This window comes from Brachyhypopomus gauderio, chromosome 2, assembly GCF_052324685.1.
Source record: "Brachyhypopomus gauderio isolate BG-103 chromosome 2, BGAUD_0.2, whole genome shotgun sequence".
NCBI classification, from domain to species: domain Eukaryota; kingdom Metazoa; phylum Chordata; class Actinopteri; order Gymnotiformes; family Hypopomidae; genus Brachyhypopomus; species Brachyhypopomus gauderio.
In genome coordinates this window covers 1,311,987-1,334,602 of record NC_135212.1, presented here as the reverse complement: position 1 = coordinate 1,334,602, position 22,616 = coordinate 1,311,987, and the positions used below count along the sequence as shown (strand labels likewise).

Genomic DNA, 22,616 nt, shown 5'->3' with positions numbered 1-22,616 from the left:
GGCAGAAGAAAGCAAAGGGAAGAGTGGTGGAGGACAAACTGCTGATCCTTCCCTCATGCACAGAGTGGGCGTTTCATCTACACACTTCAACAGCGACACCCCCCCCCCCTACACACACACACACACACACACACACACACGCACACACACACGCACACACACACACACCCCAGCTCGGGATTTTCTTTCTCCATCTAATTTAAAGACACAGAGCTCAGCCCAGTCACAATTTCTTTTAGATGCCAGTTGTAAGATGGGTGATGACTGCCAGAAATGCCAGCAGAGGCTATTTCAGGTCTGTGTGGGTAGGGGGCCAGGCCCGAGGGATGGGGCGGGGTCTGCCAGCGTTTATGTGGCTGTGATTGGCTGGGTCTTGGCTCACAGCTGCTTCCTCATCAGCCTGTGTGCTATATGAGCTTGGAGGGACAACACTGGTAGGAGATTACTTATTTTTTGTTGTTGTTTGTTTGTTTGTTTGTGCCACAGTTTATCTGACTGCAGTCCTTCTAATTTAGAAGTTTGGAACACAGATTAGCCAATGATCTGCTTACTAAATCTGTTGGCGCAGTCACTGTGATTGATGCGCTGCACTTAAATCCATAGCTTTTGTGGTTGTGCATCACAGAAATTTGTTGTCTTGCTGTCTGTTTGTCTTTGTTATCTACTCTTATCTTTTCTGCATCTTTCTCACTCCCCTTCAGTCTCCGTGCCCTTCATGCAGTGTGGCTCTGGTGCCTGCAGAAGATCAGAACCTAGAGGAGAGAGCAGCTAATAATTCCAGCACTGATGATCTCAAGGCCAGTAACGCAAAGGTAAAACCTCCGTTTCCTCTCCTGAGTGAAAATGTCTCAAAAAAATCGCCTCAATGTCCCACTGACTTGCGCTTGCACTTGTGAGACAAATGTCCTGCTTTTAAACCTCGAATCTCCCTCAGGTGTCTCCAGGCAGCAGCACCACGGCCATGAATGGCCTCCTGAACCCACACCAGGAGGGGTCGCTGGCCAACAGCCAGACCTCTCTGTGTGAGATGCTGCAGGAGAAAGAGAAAAAGTGGGGAGGGGGGGGTTTCGGCATCGTCACCATGGACCACTCTGCTCTCATCCCACTGCGTTCAAAGAACTTCAGAGAGAGGAGCGACGTGCACTTTGTGGACGTAATAAAGGAGGACAGGTATGAGAAGGGCTCTGTTTTTGTTAAAGGATTTATGAAATGCAGCCGGGTGTGTTTCTCTTTGATTGTCTGTTGTTGCTTCTCATGCACTTGCAGTTGTAATATCTTCATCAATCCGAGGTGCTGTTTTAGAGGAGTAGACGTCTGTTCTGTCACCTTAACACCACCAGGATGCTGCCCAAAAAAGACACAAGCATTGTTGGTTCACAGAAATAATTTGTGTTGTGAAATATGGTCAAGTTTTGGAAATTATAAAATGTCCCTGTGAGGTCTATACTTGGGACAATATTTTTTGCATAAACTGATGAAATGTCGTCCATGACATTGATATGTGACACATCAGTGTCTGTATGTATCTGTAATGCTTGAAATTGTATAGTTGTAGAGTTTTTTAGGCAAACTCAATTTTGTAAGTTCAAGAAAAAAATTATCCTGATGATTAAAAAAATAAACCAGCTAGGCAGCTTTGAAATCAGTCTCAGACCTTGGTGACCCAAGTTTCATCTGCATTAATTGACCGAAATTTCAAACCCATTTACTGCTGCAAAGTATCACAGACTATATGGTCCCAGAAGCTAAAAAAAATCCTCATTATCCTCATCTACCTTACTCATGGTGAGAAATACAGAGGATTACATGTGTGTTCAGGACGATGTTGAAACTCCACATTCACATTTCATTCTGTGCCTCTAAGTGGTGCAGTCCGAGCTAGAAAGGGCAGGACTGCACAGGCCCATACAGCTAAGACCATCTGTTTAACGACGGACAACCGGGTGCCATTTCGTACCCCCCCCCCACTGTTGTCTCGGGGCCCTGCTGTAAATGAGGCCTTTATTTCCACTGTGTCTCACCGCTAAAACAAAAGTGTGTTGGTGGAAAGCCCTGAGGAGAACACCTGAACAAGGGGGAATGCTGCTGTTTGTCAATCGCCAAAACATGCAGTGTCTGTCCCAGTGGGCTGCTTGGCACGCTTTGATACACTGTGCATGTCACGTGCTGTCCTGGGTAGTTGTTTTGTCATGTCCTAATGCATTCGTTTTATTTTTAGCATTAGTGAAATTTCTATTTTTAGTGAAGTCTATTTCTTGTTTGCATGAAAATGCTGAAGGTTTTAAGAAATAAATATATTTCATTCCTACACGGCAAACAGTAATAAACATAGGAACAAATCTAACTAGACATGCACACTTTTTAAGGCACCGACGTGCTGATATTCCATTTTTGTTCCATATGTGATGTTGGGAAACTCAGAAAGTAGGACTTTTTGGCCTAGTGGTGTGATTTAATATTTTTTATCTATATTTACCTTTTTTACCTTTTTAAAATGCATGCAGCACTATTAATGACCTTCATTTTTCTCCAGTCTGATGAAGGATTACTTCTCTAAGCCTCCTATCACCAAGTTGAGTCACAACTTCCTAGACAAATCACTGGAATCAGCCTACAGAACCAGCTACCAGGAGGAGGTGAAAATCTGTCTATCTGCCTGTCCACCCACCTTACTGCTTTAAATCCCGCTGGTCCCCGCTAATCTGTTTCCAGATCTTTTCCTCTGTTATCTTCTACAGAAAGCTAAAATATAGTTTGACCCACATGGGCTTGGCACTGTGGTAAAACACAAGGCACCGTTTTTTTGGGGCAGAATTGGAGCGCTTCAGGGCAGCCCATTGTTTATCAAGTCTGTGCTGCCCTCTGCTGGTGCACTTGTGTCACTGTTTGACTTGCTGAAATACTGACATATTTCCCCCTTTTTCAAACCCCCCCCCCCCAGGTGGAGATGCAGACCCCTGTCCAGACCTTTGCCAGTCCCACGTTCAGCTCTTTTCTGGACATGCTGATGTGTTGCTTTGTCCTTCTGGCCCTGTCACTGGCCTGCTTCCTTCAGCCGCTTCTTACCCACGAGCCCTTACCAGTCCCTGCCCTCGTCATGACCGCGGTCACAGCCATGCTGGAATGCTTGGCACTTGTGTTGGCTATTCAGTGAGTTACAGGACTGGGCTAAAATTGTCTGATCTATGTACGGTGTGATGTTTTTAATGTTCTTACATTAATCGATTTGAGCCTTCATGTTCTGTCTCTGTGTCCAATATCTAGGAGGGCCTTTTTCCTGGACAGGGTGTTGGGTTGTACCAGGACATTATTATGGTTCATTTCCGGTTGGGTCCCGCGGCACCTGATTGGGGCAGTGCTGGTATCTTTACCTGCTGTGTCTGTCTTTTCCCACATCAGCTGTGATATTCGCATCTCCATACACGTGAGTGCCTGCTTATGTATTAGAAACAGTATCACCTTCATAAAGTGCAGTGAAAATGTTCAGTTAAGCACAGTGTCTTGAAATGCCTCTTTATATCTAAAGATATATAGATATAGATAAACACATATTAAAGGTACGCTATTTCTCTGCAGCCGATATATTGCTTCCTGATAAAGGCAATAAACTTTTTTTAAAGGCAATTTCTTTGTCATTATCGGTTCAATATTTAAATTTTTATTTACTGATTTAGCAAAGTATCTGATGTTGGTGACTAGTATTGCAGATATGTTCTTTTCTGAGTGATGGGCGTTCTTTTACCTTCACCATTTCAAGGCAAAAACGCCACTCTCAGAAAAGTTAAAAGAAAGATGGACAAATGTAACTATTTTCGTTTTTCTTTGGGTTTTTGTAGATACATATTTAAATTAACCTCCGAAAGCATTGAGGTCAAGGCCAGTTTTTTTTTATTGCTATACATTGAAAACCTTTTAAAATTTTGATTGTTTATACAATTAATAACAGAATGTCTTCTCTTGTTTTGAGCTCTTGCCTGTGATTTTTTTCATTCAAACCAAAACTAAAAAGGCTGTGTCTGGGAGAAAAACAAGCTGTTGTGAAGCTGTGAGAAGCCCAAGAATTAGACATAGCCAATACAACAATTTGGAGTTTCCTGAAAAAGAAAGAAACCTGTGTTTTACTACCACCCAGGCATTGAACAGGTCAGCCACAGGGAAGAACACCATTAACCGAGAACAAAACCCAGAAACAACAGGATGTGATGTCACAGACAGAACACACTGCCATGTATTAGTGCGAGGTGATAGATTTACCAGGTCCTTCAGCAGAACTTGCGCTAACTGAACATGCATCTCCTGAGTAGACTGAAGGGAGAGTCTCCTCCCCCTCAGTCCAGTTGGTTAATGCACATGTGGCCCCAGCTTGATTAGGTATTGGGCTTTTGTTTGCTTTAAGACTTTAAGGCTTGCATATCCAACCTGAAAACAGCACAGCAGTGCTTTGCATCAGAGCAGCGCATGTAACAACAACCGGGTTAGTTGCATATAACAGCTGAGCTAGTTAGAGCACAGGGTATACACTGCTGTAGAGTTGAACTTTAACATTAACAATTCAAAGCTGAAATGATGTTCAAATGCAAAGATCCATGCACTCACATACATATGATTTCTACTGCTGTCATTTGGATAATCCAGTGTGAGGAACAGGCTACCTACTTTCTAGTGAGAGCATTGAAACGAGACAAAACAACATCTTAGCACTTTTCACCATTATATTCATGACCTATAATGATTGTTTACTTATAAAAAGATGATGTTTCAAGTTGGACCACAAACTAAATGAAATTCAGGGTTGAGTGAAGGAGCAGCAGAAATGAGAGGAGAAATCATAAAGAAATTGCTTCATTTTGTCTATTTCTGTTGAGTGTGTGAGTGTGTTTCTAATTTTATTTGTTTTTTTCTGTCATGTTATCTGATATCTGTAAAATATAACATATGATACCTGTAGAATAACATATATAATACATTTCATGCAAAACAATTCATCCAAAGAAGTAAACCACAGCTCCATGATGGTTTTTAATTTTACAAAATGGGTATCAGACGTTGAAATACAAGACATCTGTATCGGAACTGTTCTAGAAAATTGTGGTATTGTGCCAACTCCAATTAAAATGCATAGACAGTGACCCAGTTAAACTAAAACAAGGTAATGTCTGTGACTGAGCAGCATTAAAATTGGATAGCATCTTTGTGAAATTAGTTATAGTATTATTATGCTATTGTGATATAGTACAGTATATTGTGATATAGTACAGTATATTGCAAAATTATGTGGAAATTTTGTTCAGGTGTTACAGCCAAACACATTTCCAGGGATCTAAAATCAAACACACAGCCATACAGTATCCACAGACAAACATTGGCACTAACAACCGTCACTGGGTACCATCTATGGTGCCATCTATGGTGCCATCATTGGTACCATCATTGGTACCATCTTTGGTACCATCTTTGGTACCATCTTTGGTACTATCTTTTGCTACACAGCCACACTGGATCTGCCCCTGTCAAGTATCGGTGCTCTTAGTTAAAAGGAAACGTGAAGGAACAAGATGATGTTTGTCATGAAGAGGTAGGAGAGAGTGACTCTGTGATTTTGGGGCTCTAGGAGATAGAAATGAGCTCCCAAGAGTCAGAATGGCCGTCACTAATCTGTACGAACATTGGCGTTAGTATTATGTGTAGTTTTGAAAGCCTGTGTGGTATCACTTCATTACAATTTAAAATGTTCTACTTTCCTCTCTCTGTTTCTCAGACAACTTTTGTATTTTGTTGGGTTTTTTTCTCTCTCAACGCTCAAATCACTTGGACGCACGTCACATTCACACTGTAGCTAGAGCTCGGTTGCTTGCATTCACTGGTTTTCACACAGTGGCGTTCTTACATAAAAACACCTAGCAGACCATGATCAGGCTGGCATGGTAATAAGATTACTAAACTGCTGTAGCATTTAGAAATAGATTCTAATATTTTCCATTATTTAATGTCAACACATAATGTCTCATTTGTATTTAGCCCTTGGCTTATTTGGCCATTGGAACAGTGGTAGACCACACAAACTCGGAGTGGGGCTGCTTAGCACCTCAGAGCCATCTGTCCTGCATCAGGCACCCAGGAGTTCCAGCCTGATCCTGGTAACAACGTTTCCATGGTCCAGAGTTCAGTATTGACATGCTTGCCACCCTTTCATCTGACGTCTGGCATTGCTTAAGTTCAAGATCACGACGCACAATGTAACACGTCGGATAAAGTGGTGTAAAGCATGCCGTTAGTGAACTCAAGAGCAGTGATCACGTGTTGTATTAGGTGCTCAATCCCACTCCACTACAAGACAGTCTGATAGGTGAATCTGGGTTTGTGGGTACCAGAAACAGAAACTAGAAATACAATTCCATAAGGTTTTGGATCGGGATTTCCAACAGGTTCTTACAGATTTGATAGACAGGTGTCTAGTTACTTTTGACTTTGCTTTCTGCTGCAGAACTGTCACATCCTGTCCTGCACTTTATTTCAGTACTGCATATTTCACATTTATACAACCAACTTGTGCAAACTTTGTCAGTAACATTAGTAAACTGACATGCACATTACATTTACTATATGTGTGTCATATTGGATGGGATTTACAAGTATGCTAGTGTACATTGTCACACATCCTTGTTTTATAACCCTAGGGTTTGTAAACCTACTATCCTCTACTGAACATTCTCAGAAATATTGATACTTCAGTACATCTTTCCTTTGAAATATGTGGCAGAAAACAATTGTTTTAGCATTGTTTTAAAAAAAATAGAGCGATGCAGGATACTTCAGTACATCAGCTTGCGTATGTCAGTGAAGTTGCCTGTGCCACCGTCATGCTGTAACTTTGGTTGGTAAATGTTCTCTGATTCTTCTTCCAGTTCTCCATGTTCCTCTGCTGTGCGGTCATCATCGCCATCATCCACTACTGCAACTTCTGCCAGCTGAGCTGCTGGATGCGATCGTCCCTCGCCACCACGGTGGGGCTGGCACTTCTCACGCTTCTCTGGAGTCCGCCATGCAGGTTCGGCTCTTGGGGACTTGTACACATTCTTTTTGTAACGTAGGTGTTTTGCCCCCTGGTGGGGGACTACGCTACACACTCTTTGATCTGGTGATTCCTGGAAACACAGCTGCAATATACTGCACTATACCACACTATACTGCTATGTACAGTCCCTGACATAAGTTCTGTCGCTTATCCATGTTGTGGAAACAAAAGCTTATAACATGACTTTAAATTCATCAATTGGCTTTAGAAATTACTCATATGAAAGCTGAAACCCTCCCAAATGAGATTTAATTTACGAAAATAAATTTGCTTTACTGCAGAAATATTGATCATTTAATGAACACAGAAAGGTCAGATATTGGCAAGACAAAAGTTGTCGCCCACAGAAAGTAAGGTGAAAATCAAACAAATAATTAACTTCATATACAAATATATGCTTCATAACACTGGTGAATGACGTTGTGGTGCTATTAGAGCCATATTTAATATTTTGTGTGACTTCCACGAGCTTGAAGGACCGCATCCATGCAGTTCGACAATGATTCATACAATAGCAAAGAATGCAGTCTTACATGCCTCCCAGAGTTCATCAAAATTCTTTGGTTTTGTCTTCCAAGCTTCCTCTTTCATCCTACTCCAAACATGCTCAATGATGTTCATGTCTGGTGACTGGGCTGGCCAGTCCTGGAGGACCTTGATCTTCTTCGCCTTGAGGAACTTTGATGTAGTGATGGATGTATGAGATGGAGCACCATCCTGCTGCAAAATTTGACCCCTTTTATGATTGGAAATGTAAGATGTAGCTAATACTTCTTGATATTTTAGGCTATTGATATTGTCTTCCACCTTGCAAATGTTTCACACACCCCCATACTGAATGTAACCCCAGACCATGATCTTTCTACCACCAAACTTGACTATTTTCTGGGTGAATCTTGGATCCATACGGGCTCCAGTAGGTCTCCTGCAGTATTTGCGGTGGCTGTGGTGTAATTGAACTGAAGATTCATCTGAGAAATCCACCTTCTGCCACTTTTCCGGCGTCCATCCGTTTACCTGCCTTTTGATTAGTGCTGGCTTCTGGGCACTGATTCGACCATGGAGGCCATTTCGAGACAGAATCCTACAAACGGTTCTAGTTGACACAGGGACTTGAGGTGACCAGGCCTGGTGGAGCTCTGCTGCAGTGGAAGAGGGACTGGCTTTGGATTTTCTAACCAACTAACGTTCCTCCCGAGCAGTTGTCTTGTGGGGTCTGCCGGACCTGGGCTTGTCAAAAACATCTCCAGTCTCTTCAAATATTTTTTTTCTTCTTTGTACTTGACGCTGAGACACATTAAAGGTGCCAGCCACCTCAGCAGTGGATTTGGTCTTCAGCGTCTTGATAATCAAGGCTTTGGTCGCAGGATGGATTTTTGGCATGTTGTCAGAGGTCAAGTTGCAGTGCAAGTGAAGGTCTGGGGTGCTGGAGTTCTTTTTATACACACCCACTAATTAACCAATCAATTAGTGAGCACAGGTGAGGCTGTAAACTAGGATTTGGTGCATTATATGACAAGGCAACAAAACTTTTGTCTTGCCAAAATCTGGCCTTTCTGTGTTCATTAAATGATCAATAATTCTGCAGTAAAGCAAATTTATTTTCGTAAATTAAATCTCATGTGGGAGGGTCATGAGTCATTTCTAAAACCAATCGATGAATTTAAAGTCAGGTTATAAGCTTTTGTTTCCACAACATGGATAAGCAACAGAACTTATGTCAGGGACTGTATAGTATGTTAAGGTGTTTGAGGTCTGTATTTGTTTGTCACTCTTGTGTATATCACTCTTGTGCTGATCATATATGAAACATATTCAATACACAGAATTTTCCATTTTTGTTCTCTCTTCTCTTTCAGTCTGTGGGAAAGTTTATTTCTCAGGTGAGTGTTGTGCACTCAACACATAAATTCCAGGTTTCTGTTTTATGTTTTGTGATGCCAGCATCAACCTTAAATATTTCTTCAAATCTCTCCATATTTTTGGGCTGAACGAACGTCCTACTTTTGGCATTTATTCCTGTTCAACAGATCCAGTGGCTCCAGTAACAGCAGTGCTGATGTGGTCCAGTCCTCTGTGGGGGAGGAGCCTCACCTGGAGGCTGTGGGGGAGGAGCCTCACCTGGAGGCTGTGGGGGAGGAGCCTCACCTGGAAGCTGTGCTGTCCTTCTTCCTGCTGCTGCTCCTCGTCTGGTTCCTGAACCGTGAATTTGAGGTAAGCTACCGGCTCCACTACCACGGTAATGTGGAAGCCGACCAGCACCGCATCAAGATCCAGAACATGCGGGACCAGGCGGACTGGTTACTGCGCAACATCATCCCCATCCACGTGGCGGAGCAGCTCAAGGTGACCCCCAGCTACTCGAAGAACCACGACAACGTGGGAGTGATATTTGGCAGCATCGTCAACTTTAGCGAGTTCTACGAGGAGGCCTACGAAGGTGGCAAAGAGTGCTACCGTGTGCTCAACGAACTCATAGGCGACTTTGACGAGCTTCTGCGCAAGCCCTCTTTTTCCAGCATCGAGAAGATCAAAACCATCGGCGCCACCTACATGGCAGCATCGGGCCTCAGCACCCAGCACTGCACGGAGCAGGCCGACCCGCACGCACACCTTCGCGCCCTGTTCGACTTCGCGTTGGAGATGATGCGTGTGGTGGACGACTTCAACAAGAACATGTTGGGCTTCAAGTTCAAGCTGCGCATCGGGTTCAACCACGGGCCGCTCACCGCCGGGGTCATCGGCACCACCAAACTCCTGTACGACATCTGGGGGGACACGGTGAACATCGCCAGTCGCATGGACACCACCGGGGTGGAATGTCGGGTTCAGGTTAGCGAGGAGAGCTACTGCGCGCTTAGCGCCATGAATTATGAGTTTGACTACCGTGGCACCGTCAACGTGAAGGGCAAAGGTCAAATGAAAACCTTCCTGTACCCAAAAAGTGGGGACAGCAGCCTGGTGCCCCAGTACCAGCTCCTGGTGTCACCCGAGATCCGCGCGCAGGTGGACGGCAGCATCGGTCGCTCCCCCACTGATGAGATCGCCCACATGGTGCCGACTGCTAGTGGTAGTGGCGCTAGCGAGCCCTTTTCTGCTAGCCCAGAGCTGGTGACACAAGGGGGTGCTGCCAAAGAGGTCACAGAAAAAGCGTCTGACCACGAGTCTTGCGTTGACCCTCAAACGCAGTGCTTCACTTCTGCTGCCCTCACTCCCAGGGCGGAGGCTAGCCTGGACTCGGGGCACGCAGTATTTTCAGAACAGACGGAGCCTGGTTTAACTTCTCCCGTTCTGAGTCCCATCCAGACTGAGCACAGTGGGACACAGACTGTAGTGAAGGACAAAGAACAAAGGTGCATTTCCGAACTGACCCAACTTTAATGCTAAAGTACACAAAACTATGTAATGTTGATTCTAAACCTTTAAATATGGCCTTTTGTCCATGCCAGGGCAGCTTGCAGATTAAGTGTGCATGAAGTGTAAGTGCATACGTTCATAAGGCCCTCTGCATTTCTCTGGCTAATATATTGCCATCAGTCTGATAGAATGGCCTGCAGTAATAAACCAAGGCCACAAGAATAAGATCTCAGGCCCTCATTCCAGAAAGCCCATGCCATGCTATATGCCAACACCCTGTTCTGAATACCACAGTTCAATTATACATCGTGTTCGTTTACCTGTCAGTTATTACACCTTTCAATTAAGTGCCTTCATGATAAGGACAATTTGTGCAAGAGGCATCATTGAAAGCAGTAACGTTTTAAAGTCGAAAATTATTACTCTGTGAAGTCAGTTTTCCTCTCATCATGCGTTATTTGTAAATATTTTCCACCATTTTTATTTTTTTTTGTTTGTTGTCTTTTTATACTGTTTGTGTTGCCACTATTATAATGTCTGGTGTTCTTTATGAAGCTGCCATGGTATTTTTGATCTTTAAACTGTAAGGAAACATTTTTTTGAGGAAAAATTTTAAACACAGAGTAGAGAAGTGGTATAGGATCCAGTGGTGTTAGCAAATCTCCATGACTTTGAAATAACATAACTAAAATTCACATAGCTAAAACAAACATTATGCTGTACACATTTTTATAGTTCAGCATGTGAACTGCAACAGGATGTAACCTGTTTACTTCTCTATTGTCCAGTACAACTATCTCCAGCGTGTAGGCATGGTTTAGAGTGTAGTTTATTAAATTAATGTGGCCTGCCACTGTTGGTGTGCTGAACAAGAGATATCTTGACACTGAAGATAATACATAATTCATAAAGAAAAAAAGAATAGACATTATGTCGATGAGGCTGTAGTGATTTGCTGAGATTTTACTGATAGTGTCACATAGAGAGGGACTGTGATTTGGAATCTGGGCTAATTATTGTTCCAGAGAATTTGAACATTTAGATTATGACAAATGCTTGTCTTTAGGTGCACTCTACTTTTAAAAAAGGGTAAACCTGTGGGACACCACAAGTGTTATTTATAAGCAACAGATATTAATATATTGGGTTTCATTTAAGCAATATTGGTTCCTTTGCACTGATATGTTATTTTTGCCTGCATCATTATTATAATTAAAGTTGCTTTTAACTTTTTGTTATCTCAATTGATCTTTACACACTGGGAGGCATTTTTCTTGTTAAGGGGTTGTGTGCTTGGGTTTTTATTCTTAAAATAATACATTAAAAAATAACAGATGATTAACAGTTTTAAGAGTTATTGAGGATCATAGAGGCACTATATGCGTCAAGTGATTCATGGATTAATTAGTAAATAGAATTTTAAAATACATACAGTGTATGTTTTCACAGATAAACAGATCCATGTGTGAACATACTGCTTAGAAATCATTACAAACTATCATCGAAATTGAGTTCCAACTGATAAAGATCCAATAAACTGGCAAATATATCTCTTTGCAAACACTTTTTTGTTGAAGTTCATAATGTTGCAAAGCATGGAAATGTGTAACTGCTCCAGTCTGACTTCCAAACTGGAATCAAATCAGCTCTTTTGTCCCATTTTCCAAACACAGCTGAGTGTGATAAAATATTAACCATCTCATAATAGTGGAACACATCAGTCCAGATCAGTTCAAATGTATTTACCAATTTGCCCCTTTAAATATCATCCACTATGTATATGCCAGGTGTTGCATTAAGTTTAGCTGGCCCTCAGATTCACACACCCTTTAAGAAGTCTGTTTCTCTGGCTCTCACATTCACTGAAGTGAAGTCAGTGCTGTGAGTGAAACACGGACGTTAACGAAAGGTTTTACGGCCATGTTTGTCATGTCTGTCGGATTTGAACAATACAAAACATATCGGCTCATTAGTTTAAAATGTATTTTTAATACAGTTGGTTTCTATTAATTTAAAAATAATTCACAAAATGTTAGTTGTGCTGCAGTTATTATCTGGGTAACCTGTAAAACACAAGCACAAAGGTTTTGTGATTCTGTCACTACACTTGGATGTGTACCAAGCACAAATTACATCTATCTACATTTACATTTACATTTATGGCATTTAGCAGACGCTCTTATCCAGAGCGACTTACAAAAGTGCTATGTAGTTGCTTGGAATCTCCAAGGTAGAATAGGTAGTCCTGAACACAAGGTACTCTAAGCTGGAAAAACCACTAGACGAAAGTCAAATGATACCTAACAATTATACCTGAATATACACATCCCCTGAGGAAAAAGACAGTAAACAATTCCTATAACCCAAATACCTGAGGAAAGAGACGATAAAGTACAATAGACAAAGCATAATTATGCAAAGTGCACTTGAAAGAGGTGGGTCTTCAGTCGGCGTCTGAAGACAGCAAGTGACTCAGATGTTCGGACACACAAGGGAAGTTCATTCCACCACCTTGGAGCCAGGACAGAGAAAAGTCTGGATGCTTGTCTCCCATGTGTCCTGGATGATGGAGGGTCAAGACGAGACATACTTGAGGCGCGGAGGGCTCTAGGTATGCATCTGGGTTTTACCATGGCCATCAAGTAAGGAGGAGCTGGACCATTCTTTGCTTTGTAGGCCAGCACCAGGGTTTTATATTTGATGCGGGCAGCTACCGGAAGCCAGTGGAGGGAGGACAGCAAGGGAGTGACATGGCTGAACTTGGGAAGGTTGAAGACCAACCGAGCTGCAGCGTTCTGGATCAGTTGCAGGGGTTTGATGGCATGCATAGGAAGACCAGCCAGTAGGGAGTTGCAGTAGTCCAGTCTTGAGATAACAAGGGACTGGACAAGGACCTGAGTGGCCTCCCTAGAGAGAAATGGCCGAATCCTCCGAATGTTGTGAAGGGCGAATCTGCATGATCGTGTTGTGTTAGCAACGTGGGCCGTGAAGGAGAGCTGATTGTCGACAACTACACCAAGGCTACGCGCTTCCATGGATGGAGTGATCACGGTGTTCTCGAATGAGATAGAAAGATCACGATGAGGACTGGCTCTTGCAGGGATGTACAGCATCTAAAAGAGATATCTATCTATCCCAGCAGTCATCTTCATGGCTCAAGCACATGAGACCATGTCTGAAAATGTCTTCTCAAACGTTGCAAAGCAGTCTATGTATTGTCTTTAAAATGCCAGTATGTATTTGTGTTGTCCGTCAGTCATGAAAACAGGGCCCTCGTATATTCGAGACTGGCCAGGGCCCTTCATTGCTGGCTGCAACTGAAATTCTAAAAGTGGAAATTGTGTGTGGATGTCTGTGCCTTTTAATCTAAAATGTATTTGCTAAAATATAAATATTGTTCAATAATAATAATAATAATAATACAATTTCTGCTCATACAAAAATAGCAGTTTTACTTGTGTATTTGCATGTATGGAGGGGGAGGGGTTATTGGATAAAAACTTTTCCGATAAATAACAATGGTTGACTGTGATAGTTTTTTATGTTTTTTTGTACAGTGAATCCAATATTTTTTCAGAATTTCTCCAACAACAGTACTGGTCCACTGTGCTCATATGACAATATATACAGTATTGAAAGTGTTACCAAGGACAGTAGATCCCCTGTGTGTTGGTAAACTACCACTGGACACTGAAGAAAGGGATGTTCAAGACACCAAATTTGCACAAAACTCATTGTACATTTTAGAAGTACATTTGTACACATTTAAGTGTAATAATAGCCTAATTTATGAATAAGTAATATATAATTAATGTCAAATTTACACACTTAAAAACCTTGATAGAGAAATGATAAAAGCAAATTCAAGTTCAACATAAAACATACTATAACGTCCAGTTATTCCAGTTTGGGAAGCAAAAACGTTTAGATTTTGTTGTGCAGTGTAATTGTTCTGATTTCCTCTCCCAGCACATATCTTCATCAGCCAGTTAGTATAAACAAAAATCTCATTCTCATACATGTGCTACTACCAGGACAGATTGCAATAATGTCTGTAAGATGAGTGCATACTCTGAGCACACAACCCTCATGGCTCCTTATAGAATAGTAGAGCAACACAAACCCATAGAGCTAACAAACTTCACACTTCAACCTTTAAGACTTTGTACCACTTGTACCACTATTGTACATTCACATATTTATAACAAACTTTTTTAAAACCAGTATAAGCCAAAATAAACATTAGGTAGTTTAGCAGTATTTGTATGAATTGTGCCTTCAGCTTAATAATAAACAGTATCTGAAGGTCACGGAAGGGCTTTTTCAGGAGACTGATTACAAAGGCATCACTTTTTAAATAGGCTTATATATGGCTGTATAAGAAACACACATCAAAAATATCCATTCATTTCTTCCCTGTCCATCGAGCTTTGCCCATCCATTCAAAATGTTATAAAAGTCTCTTAAGTGATCTCTTAAGTATGCATACATGTACAGTAGAGTTGACACGCAAGCTTGCTTATTTAATGAATGTATCGGCACACACTGAGAATATTGCTTACTGCCAAAGAGTGTACTTAAATATGTTCTTTTGCTAATTTGCTCGTTTGCTTTAGTGAAACCGTTAATAAATCATCTGTAAATGCATTTGGAAATGTCTCCAATTTCAGAATGTTCTGCATCCATGTGATGCAATTTCATCTAATGGACTTACAGTGTATCGTCTCAACCTTTTTGTTACTTGTGCAGATGCACGGAAAGTGACGGAAGGCCAGTGCCTGATTGTATCTTTGATTATTAAACAGTTGACTTACTTTGGCATACAATCAAAAGCTCAGTCATGTTAACTTTGTCACATATACAGTGTCACACAGTAACTGATGTTGTTGAAAACTCTTGCCAACCCTTTCAAATGGCTAGACCATTTAATTGGGCTCCCATGTAAAGACTGGTGTGTTATGTGCTTTCTTTTATGCAGTCTAATATGCAGCCGTGTGGATGAGACATTGGTCTGCTGAGAAAGAAAAAAGATGCACTATATTTATAAATCTTTTGGGAGGTGGGAGGATCTCTTGTTGTTTCAGGAGATTTCGTGGCCTGTTGTTCACTATTGCTAACTCAACTTAAAAGGATAAGAAAAACTTTGAGTAGTGTGTTGACTTTCCTATGAAGTAAAAACAAGTCACTACAAGGATGTAGGTTGTAGCAGTCAAAAATTGGTTTGACTCCTCAAAAGTAGTTGGATCATTAACAAAATGACCTTGAATGATAGTTCATGCAGGATTAATATTGTGATAATAAATTCAATTGATCACTATTAGAATTATTCCACCCTACATCTATAGAACAATTTAAATAGAATGACCCCAACAAAACAGCAAAGAAATATCTGACAGAGAACCTCTCAGGAGGTGACTTGAATGATGCTTCTAACCAGAAAGATCACACTGAGGCAAAAATAAATTCTCATTTTATTATCTGTAAAGGATAGTGTGCAAATAAAATGTAAATGTAAATGTTTTATTTGGAGGAAAACAATTTTTTTAAAGGTTACTTTGTTAACAAGGGATAAAAAAACAATGTGTTGATATTCTTTTCATGGATTTTTGTTGTTTTTTTTTTACAAATTTACCTAAATAGTGCGAGAAAAAGATTTTTTTACATAGGCTTAGTGTTACTAAATAAGGTTGTTCATTAAGGAACAATTTTTTATACTTTGGTTAATTGTGCCACATACAGTCAAGCATTTGCTTTTCGTAGACTGATGTTCCTTAACAAAACGATTCCAGATAATCCATATCAATATCAAATAAGTATCCATGGTAATCTGACAGGGACATGTTATAACAACCATTGGTATATCTATGGTTTATTATCCGGGCTTCCGGTAGACTTCTATGGTATGTAGCCTCGTGTAACTGGTGTGACGTCAGCGTTAGGGCGTGGCCGCGCGGCCCCTCCTCCTCCACAGTCTGGCTGGAAAAGAAAAAAAAAACTTTTTGTATCGAAGGAATCAACAGCCGCCATCTTGTCACGGATGAGAATCGGGACTTCGGAAGATCATAATAATATTAATCCGGACGCGGGCCACCCGGACCGAGCCTAAATAGCCGTAGTGTGACGAAGACAATAGATAGTGAACATTTGGAGTGTCATTCTCCTGGACATGGGCGAAATGGGGCCCGTTTTTGTCTGCTGGAAAACCCCCGTATATCTGATTTCCCCCTTCAGCGAGCGCCGCTTCTCATAATTTCGCCCGGAATGCCATGTTAGACCCGGGACCGCGGACCGAACCGAACCGACCCGACCATCTACACCGCTCACGTCTTTAACCTAACCGTTCATTTCCACGGAGTCCGGAATGGGTCTTGACGATGTTAATTTAGACTCCGAGAAAATCGGTTTGGAGATACCAACACCGATGACGTAGGAGGTCGAAGGCTCGATTCTGTTACTTATTTTAATATTTTTATTAACGACTAAAATCTTATTTAATAGATAAATAAGGATAATTATGATGGTATTTGGTGTTGGATTATCATGGGGTGAATGGCAGTGGCGAAGCGGGGCGCTGTTGCTTGTTCTTTGAGCCATTTTTGCTGGCTAGCAGTGCTTAATAGTGCTACCAACTTAGGAGATTTTCCCCCTAATATCTACTCACTAGAGATTATCTTGGCTGGCTGAACCTCTAGCTGGCTCTCTCTTACCTGCGACACACAACATCGCGTAATTTAACCCCCACCAGCACCTCCACCAGACCCTCCAACACCACCAGACCCTCTTCCACAGCAGAAATACGCGACACAGAATGGCTGACAACCTACTGGACATGGGAGCCCCCAGCGCCAAGCGTCCTAAGCTGAATTCACCTGCTCTCTCTTCCTCCGACGGTCCAGGTACGACACACACACACACACACACACATCTCTCCTTTGCTCGGTGACTCGTCCATTCGAGCCACTCCGTCATTGCTAGCTGCCTCGGCTAACAAAGCTAGCTGGTTATCTTAGCACTCCGGACGGGCTGAAGTTGGAGCCCCACAGGACCCCCAGTTAGCCCAGTAACTCACGGGCCGTCCGTTTCTTTTGTTTCCCTTTTAGTTGTTTTGGTTGAACATGTCCGGCTCCGCGTGTAACGCGTTAGTATTAAGTGCACCGTGTCCAAGTGTTGGGCTGTGTGGCTAGCTGCGCTAGTGACCTGTTAGCAGTGCAGCTAATAACATCCGTGTGGTGGTGTGGAGAGAGATACACACAGCCAGCAGTCCACCAGCTGCAGCTTATATTTATATTTATATACAAGTTAACGCTCTTGTTGCTGCTTTTAATATCGTTGTTTGCTCAGATTTCGTGCAGGTTACTCCACAGTCATTACTCTGAAGTCTATTTTGCGTAAATATGTGAAATTTCAAATGTAATTGCTGAAGGTGTGTAGTCAACAGTGATTAAGAAGGCCTTGGTATTTAAGTAAAAAAAAACTTTTCCAGCTCATATTTAAACCATTCACGTAACTTTTACAGGCAATTTAAACATTTGTTCCTTGTTTTGCCATCCGAAGTAAGCACTGTCGATAGTGAGATTTGTAGAGAGCCGCTAGTTTCATGTGTATTGTTTCCTTGTCTCACCCAGACTGGATTAATTACGTAGGTTTGGTGATTGTGCCGTGTTTTAATGTATGTCCATTTAACATTAGCCAAAGATAACTCTAAATATACAAAACATAGCTCCAAAACTAAAAATTACGCTCTCGAGATTATTTCTTTCTTTCTCTTTCTTTTTTGATATAGCTGAAATAAGTAGTTACAGGCATATTGCCTCTTTCATTGACTAGGTCAGTAGTCAATAACTAACCTGAAAAACGTGTTGGAGGTAAAGTAGTGCTTTGTGCAACCATTGTTTATAAACAATAAACAAAAATACCTTTATATATTGTCTCACAAATTAATAAGAGAAGTTTCACACTTTATGGATTTCTAAAGAATTATAGCTGGAAATCTGTGCACAAATGTTGATGTAGCCTAACAAATCACTTTAAAATTTAGAAATGCACCCAGTTATTTAATGAGTAATAGATCTTAAAGATTATGCATGTTGTGTGGTTAAGTGTCTGCAAAATAATGTATCTGAACAGTCTTGAAGAGACTAGCTGGTAATTGGAGTTCCCTCCTCCTGTAGCTTTGCTGAATAGAAGGGGCAGAGGAGTCATCCACTCACATAGTTCCTGAATCCTGAATTGATTGCATTGTATCCCTACAGGTTACAAATTATTTTTAAGGTTTAATTCTTCTCACTGTGGAATTTCTTAATCTAAAAATGCATCTGTTTGCTGCCCGGATACCAGAATCTGTGCACATGTTGTGCAAACTAAACTAAGCTGAGGCTCTAAACTATTGTACCGAGAATACACCACCAGTTCTAACATCTTCAGTCTTGAACAAGCAAGGCAAATCTGAGAAATAGTCTCATGTAAAACTGAATTCAGTGATAAGTTGACTAACTGGCGGGTCTATTGGAAGGTTTTCTGGATATGTCATTACAGTCAACTCATGTCAGTACTGTGTAAGGAGGTGAGTTTTCTTCAAGTTGAGCCTCTTTCAAGTCAGTGTAAATCAGGATGTATTTCACGTCCTTGATGTGAGGTCATTTTAGTTGAAGCAGAGAAAAGTTATGGGCAGGACATGATTGTATCGACTAGCATTTGATTAGATTGTGAAAAGCCTGCGTTTCAAAATGAACATGGCTGCTAGCCTGCACTCATAGGATAATGTATCCCTGTTTATAGGGTTTTTTATATATACAGTTCTCATCAGTAATTAAGTGATGACTATTAGTTTGATTTTTACAGTAAATAAGAAAGCAGAGCATTGGTAAAAGGTAGCTGTAAACAAAATACCTTTAGCTGATTAAATGGCCATATCCGTCGATAGCAGTGTGAAGGCGACTTCCATTCTTGAAACAATGCAGAGTAAAATGCCTCAAACCTTCTTCAAAATCTAAAGATTTGAGCTACTGGGTCCAAATTAACTCAAGATATCTGGGAAAACCTGGACATTCTTTTTTATTTGTCTTCCATGGTATTATCTGTTATATCAAATATTGTAATTTTAATAATTAAAATAAAATAAACATTTTCATAAAGATGTGGACTTTAGAGTGATAGTTATTAATATTAAATCTAAAACGCAAAGCACAATAAAAAAAATTAGTATTGCTAAGATGATAAAAATGGACAGAAAACATTAAATCCAAGACATTGTTGAGACAAAATTGTGTAAAACAAATAAAAAATTGAATAAAACCAGCTATATAGCATAATGATAGAAGTGTGCTAAAAAGTATGCTTTTAAAAGCCATAATGGTATATCATAATGTTGTATACATTATGAATTTTGTAAGTAAAATATATGTAGATAAAAGATTTGTATCCTGGTTAGCCTTGCAGCAGTTTTTTTGGCATCTTCTTCCCAAGTTACGTCATCCTTATGAAGTTTGTGAGCACTTTATAGCCTACCTCTTGTTTCAACAATGCTTAGTTGATCAAGAACTATTACTCACTCTTCTAAATTTCATAATTTATGAAGTATAACAGTTTGAGTGAGCAGCATTTTCAATTTCAATAATTATGGTTTATGTGAGACCTACATAATTACCTGCCTTATCGTATAGACTAGATTTACCAATTTGGTGTGAAGAGTTCTTAATTTCTGGGCAAAATGAGACAAATATAGTGTGAAACACAAGAAGTAGGAAAAGGGAAGAAAAATGTGTTTGTAGGTTATATATTTTTTCTAATTGGTAGTGAGAAACACCAAAAAATCTATTTTATTTATTTGGTTGGATACGACTTTGTTTGATCATGTATTTCTTTTGGCTAAGAGACTGAGGGTACACTGAGAACATTTACTGGGAAGCTGGATGGATAGACGTGTTGATGTAGTCTATACACAAATATCTTAAAAAATTTAGAATTTTGTTTTTGAACATCAAAAGCAAAAAACAGTAATAAAAAAGAGAAAAAAAATACAGCGGAAATTTCAAATAGTATAAACCTGTTCATTTAATACACTGCTTGAATGACCACACTGGAAGCATCAACTGACTTAACCTTTTATACTGGTGTTTTTATACAGGCGTAAAACTCAATTTTTAAGAAGCAAGAACATCGTTAGAACACAAATTTTCACACCAATATTGGGAGCAAATGTATTCATGCTTCCCAATAATTGACATTACAAACATGATTTCATAATCAAATCAAATGTATTTGTATAGCGCTTTTCACAACACATGTTGTCACAAAGCGCTTTACAGGATTTACAAGGTTAACAATACTATGGGTCCAAATCTCTAATGAGCAAGCCAAAGGCGACAGTGGCAAGGAAAAACTCCCTAGATGGTTGGGAATAGGAAGAAACCTCGGGAGAACCAAGACTCAAAAGGGAACCCATCCTCCATTGGGCGGCCCGTTAGCACACAAATTACACAATACATTACAATAAATTAAATAAATTACACAATAAATTACACATTATGTCTTCATCAGTACTATTTTACATGTATTTTTTGTTATATCTGCTTTTTAAAAATGTATTCAGAAATCTTGCTGGCAGTGGCAGATATTTACTATATCATTTACTGTACATGAAGAATGGGCAAGAAACATGTACACATTGATTTACTCCATGGAAATTACAGAACATCCACAATATAACAAAAAACCCTGAGTGATAGTTTATGCAGTAAATACATGACACTTGTTGAAAAAGTAGCAGTTCAATGATTTTTGGCTCATTAATTGATATGCAGTTTGTTCCAAATGTCTAGCACAATTATAAACCTGGTTTAATCATTCCAAATGTTTACCTGCAACCTGCACTCACCATCGAATGGTTCACCAGAGCTGTCAAATCTACAATTGCACTCATGTGGTTTCTGCTAAAAAAAAAAAAAACAATTCCCAGTCACGTATATTATCATAGTGTTCTAAAAAATACAGGGTAGTTTTTATTGTTTATTTGCTTCAATCCAAAAAATTTAACTTAACTGTTGAATGCAACCGTTATAACCGTGATTCAGTTAATTCATATATCATTCATATATTTCTCAGAAATAAATTGAGAAGCATGTGCATCCCTAATCAGGCCTGTATTTGCTAATACAGGTGTGATTAAGGTATGTACATTATTCTCGGTTTGTGTCCTTCATCAGGTAAGCCATAGTTGGCATCGTCTTTGCTATTGGATTTAATTCGCAAGCTTTAAAGTGGAGTTGAACTGGAAGAGGTTGATGGTAGAGAACTTGTCATTCTTATTTTGACATTAAGGGTATTCTGCATGTTTTAAACCAGGGGTAATCAATTAAATCTTTCCGCGGTCCATTTTTGGCAGATAGCTCAGACCTTTGGTCCGGGTTCGCGGTGGCGAACGAAAGTTGTTGAGCGGGGGGGGTGGCGAACGAAAGTTGTTGAGCGGGGGGGGTTGAACGTAACACTCAAATGGGTGGTGAACGTAACACTCGTCTGAAAATAAATTCTCCGTTTTAAAATATAGTCTCCCGTTAAATTTTTTTGGCATTTGGGTCCGTATCCAGTTAATCAGGAATGTGATTGGGTCCGGACAGGACGGCGTTCGGGTCCGGATCCGGACCGCGGTCCGCCATTTGGTGATACCTGTTTTAAACAATACTAATGTTCTTCTGCATTTATTCAACAGTTATTGATCCACCTCTGATTAGTGCTTTGGTCCATCATAATTTTTGTCAGACAGTTGGTCAACCCCATTTGATGTCCCTCATATCAACAGATGCTATTTTTCTTCATGACTAAATGATGAGATTATATTTGATCAAAGCTGTGGGGAATTAATTTTGTCTACTTGTTTGTTGCATGGCCTGAAATTATAATAATTGTCATTTTATACCCTTTAATGATTTTATGTGTAAAATGTATTTTGTTGATTAAAATAGGCCTAATGTTCCTATGGCTTGATAGAGATGCACCTCCAATGAGAGCTTTGCCACATGTACTGAATACTGCTAGTGTTTTTTAATGGTAGCCTACATATTTGTGATTTGCTAGGTCCAGAAATTACAAACATTTGGTGGGATATTTAAAAACGTTAATAAATAAAAGAAAAACTAAGCAACACGGAGACTCAGCATTCTGGGGTGCTATTGGCATAACTCCTGTC

General features: G+C 40.4%; 2 protein-coding genes across 2 annotated transcripts in view; both read left to right on the top strand.

Moving 5' to 3' along the window:
* adcy9b (adenylate cyclase 9b) overlaps window positions 1–13,935 on the top strand; it is a 54,102-nt gene extending 40,167 nt beyond the window's left edge. Inside the window, exons 3-10 of the mRNA XM_076981847.1 lie at window positions 702–812; window positions 935–1,170; window positions 2,534–2,636; window positions 2,942–3,150; window positions 3,265–3,424; window positions 6,906–7,048; window positions 8,935–8,958; window positions 9,106–13,935. Of these exons, the coding sequence (XP_076837962.1) occupies window positions 702–812; window positions 935–1,170; window positions 2,534–2,636; window positions 2,942–3,150; window positions 3,265–3,424; window positions 6,906–7,048; window positions 8,935–8,958; window positions 9,106–10,456 (2,337 nt within the window). The 3' untranslated portion in view covers window positions 10,457–13,935. The remainder of the gene's footprint in view (window positions 1–701; window positions 813–934; window positions 1,171–2,533; window positions 2,637–2,941; window positions 3,151–3,264; window positions 3,425–6,905; window positions 7,049–8,934; window positions 8,959–9,105) is intronic.
* A 2,499-nt stretch (window positions 13,936–16,434) lies between these two features.
* The window catches only part of crebbpb (CREB binding lysine acetyltransferase b), a 32,047-nt gene continuing 25,865 nt past the window's right edge, over window positions 16,435–22,616 (top strand). Inside the window, 1 exon segment of the mRNA XM_076981834.1 lies at window positions 16,435–17,328. Coding sequence (XP_076837949.1) covers window positions 17,241–17,328 — 88 coding nt within the window. The 5' untranslated portion in view covers window positions 16,435–17,240.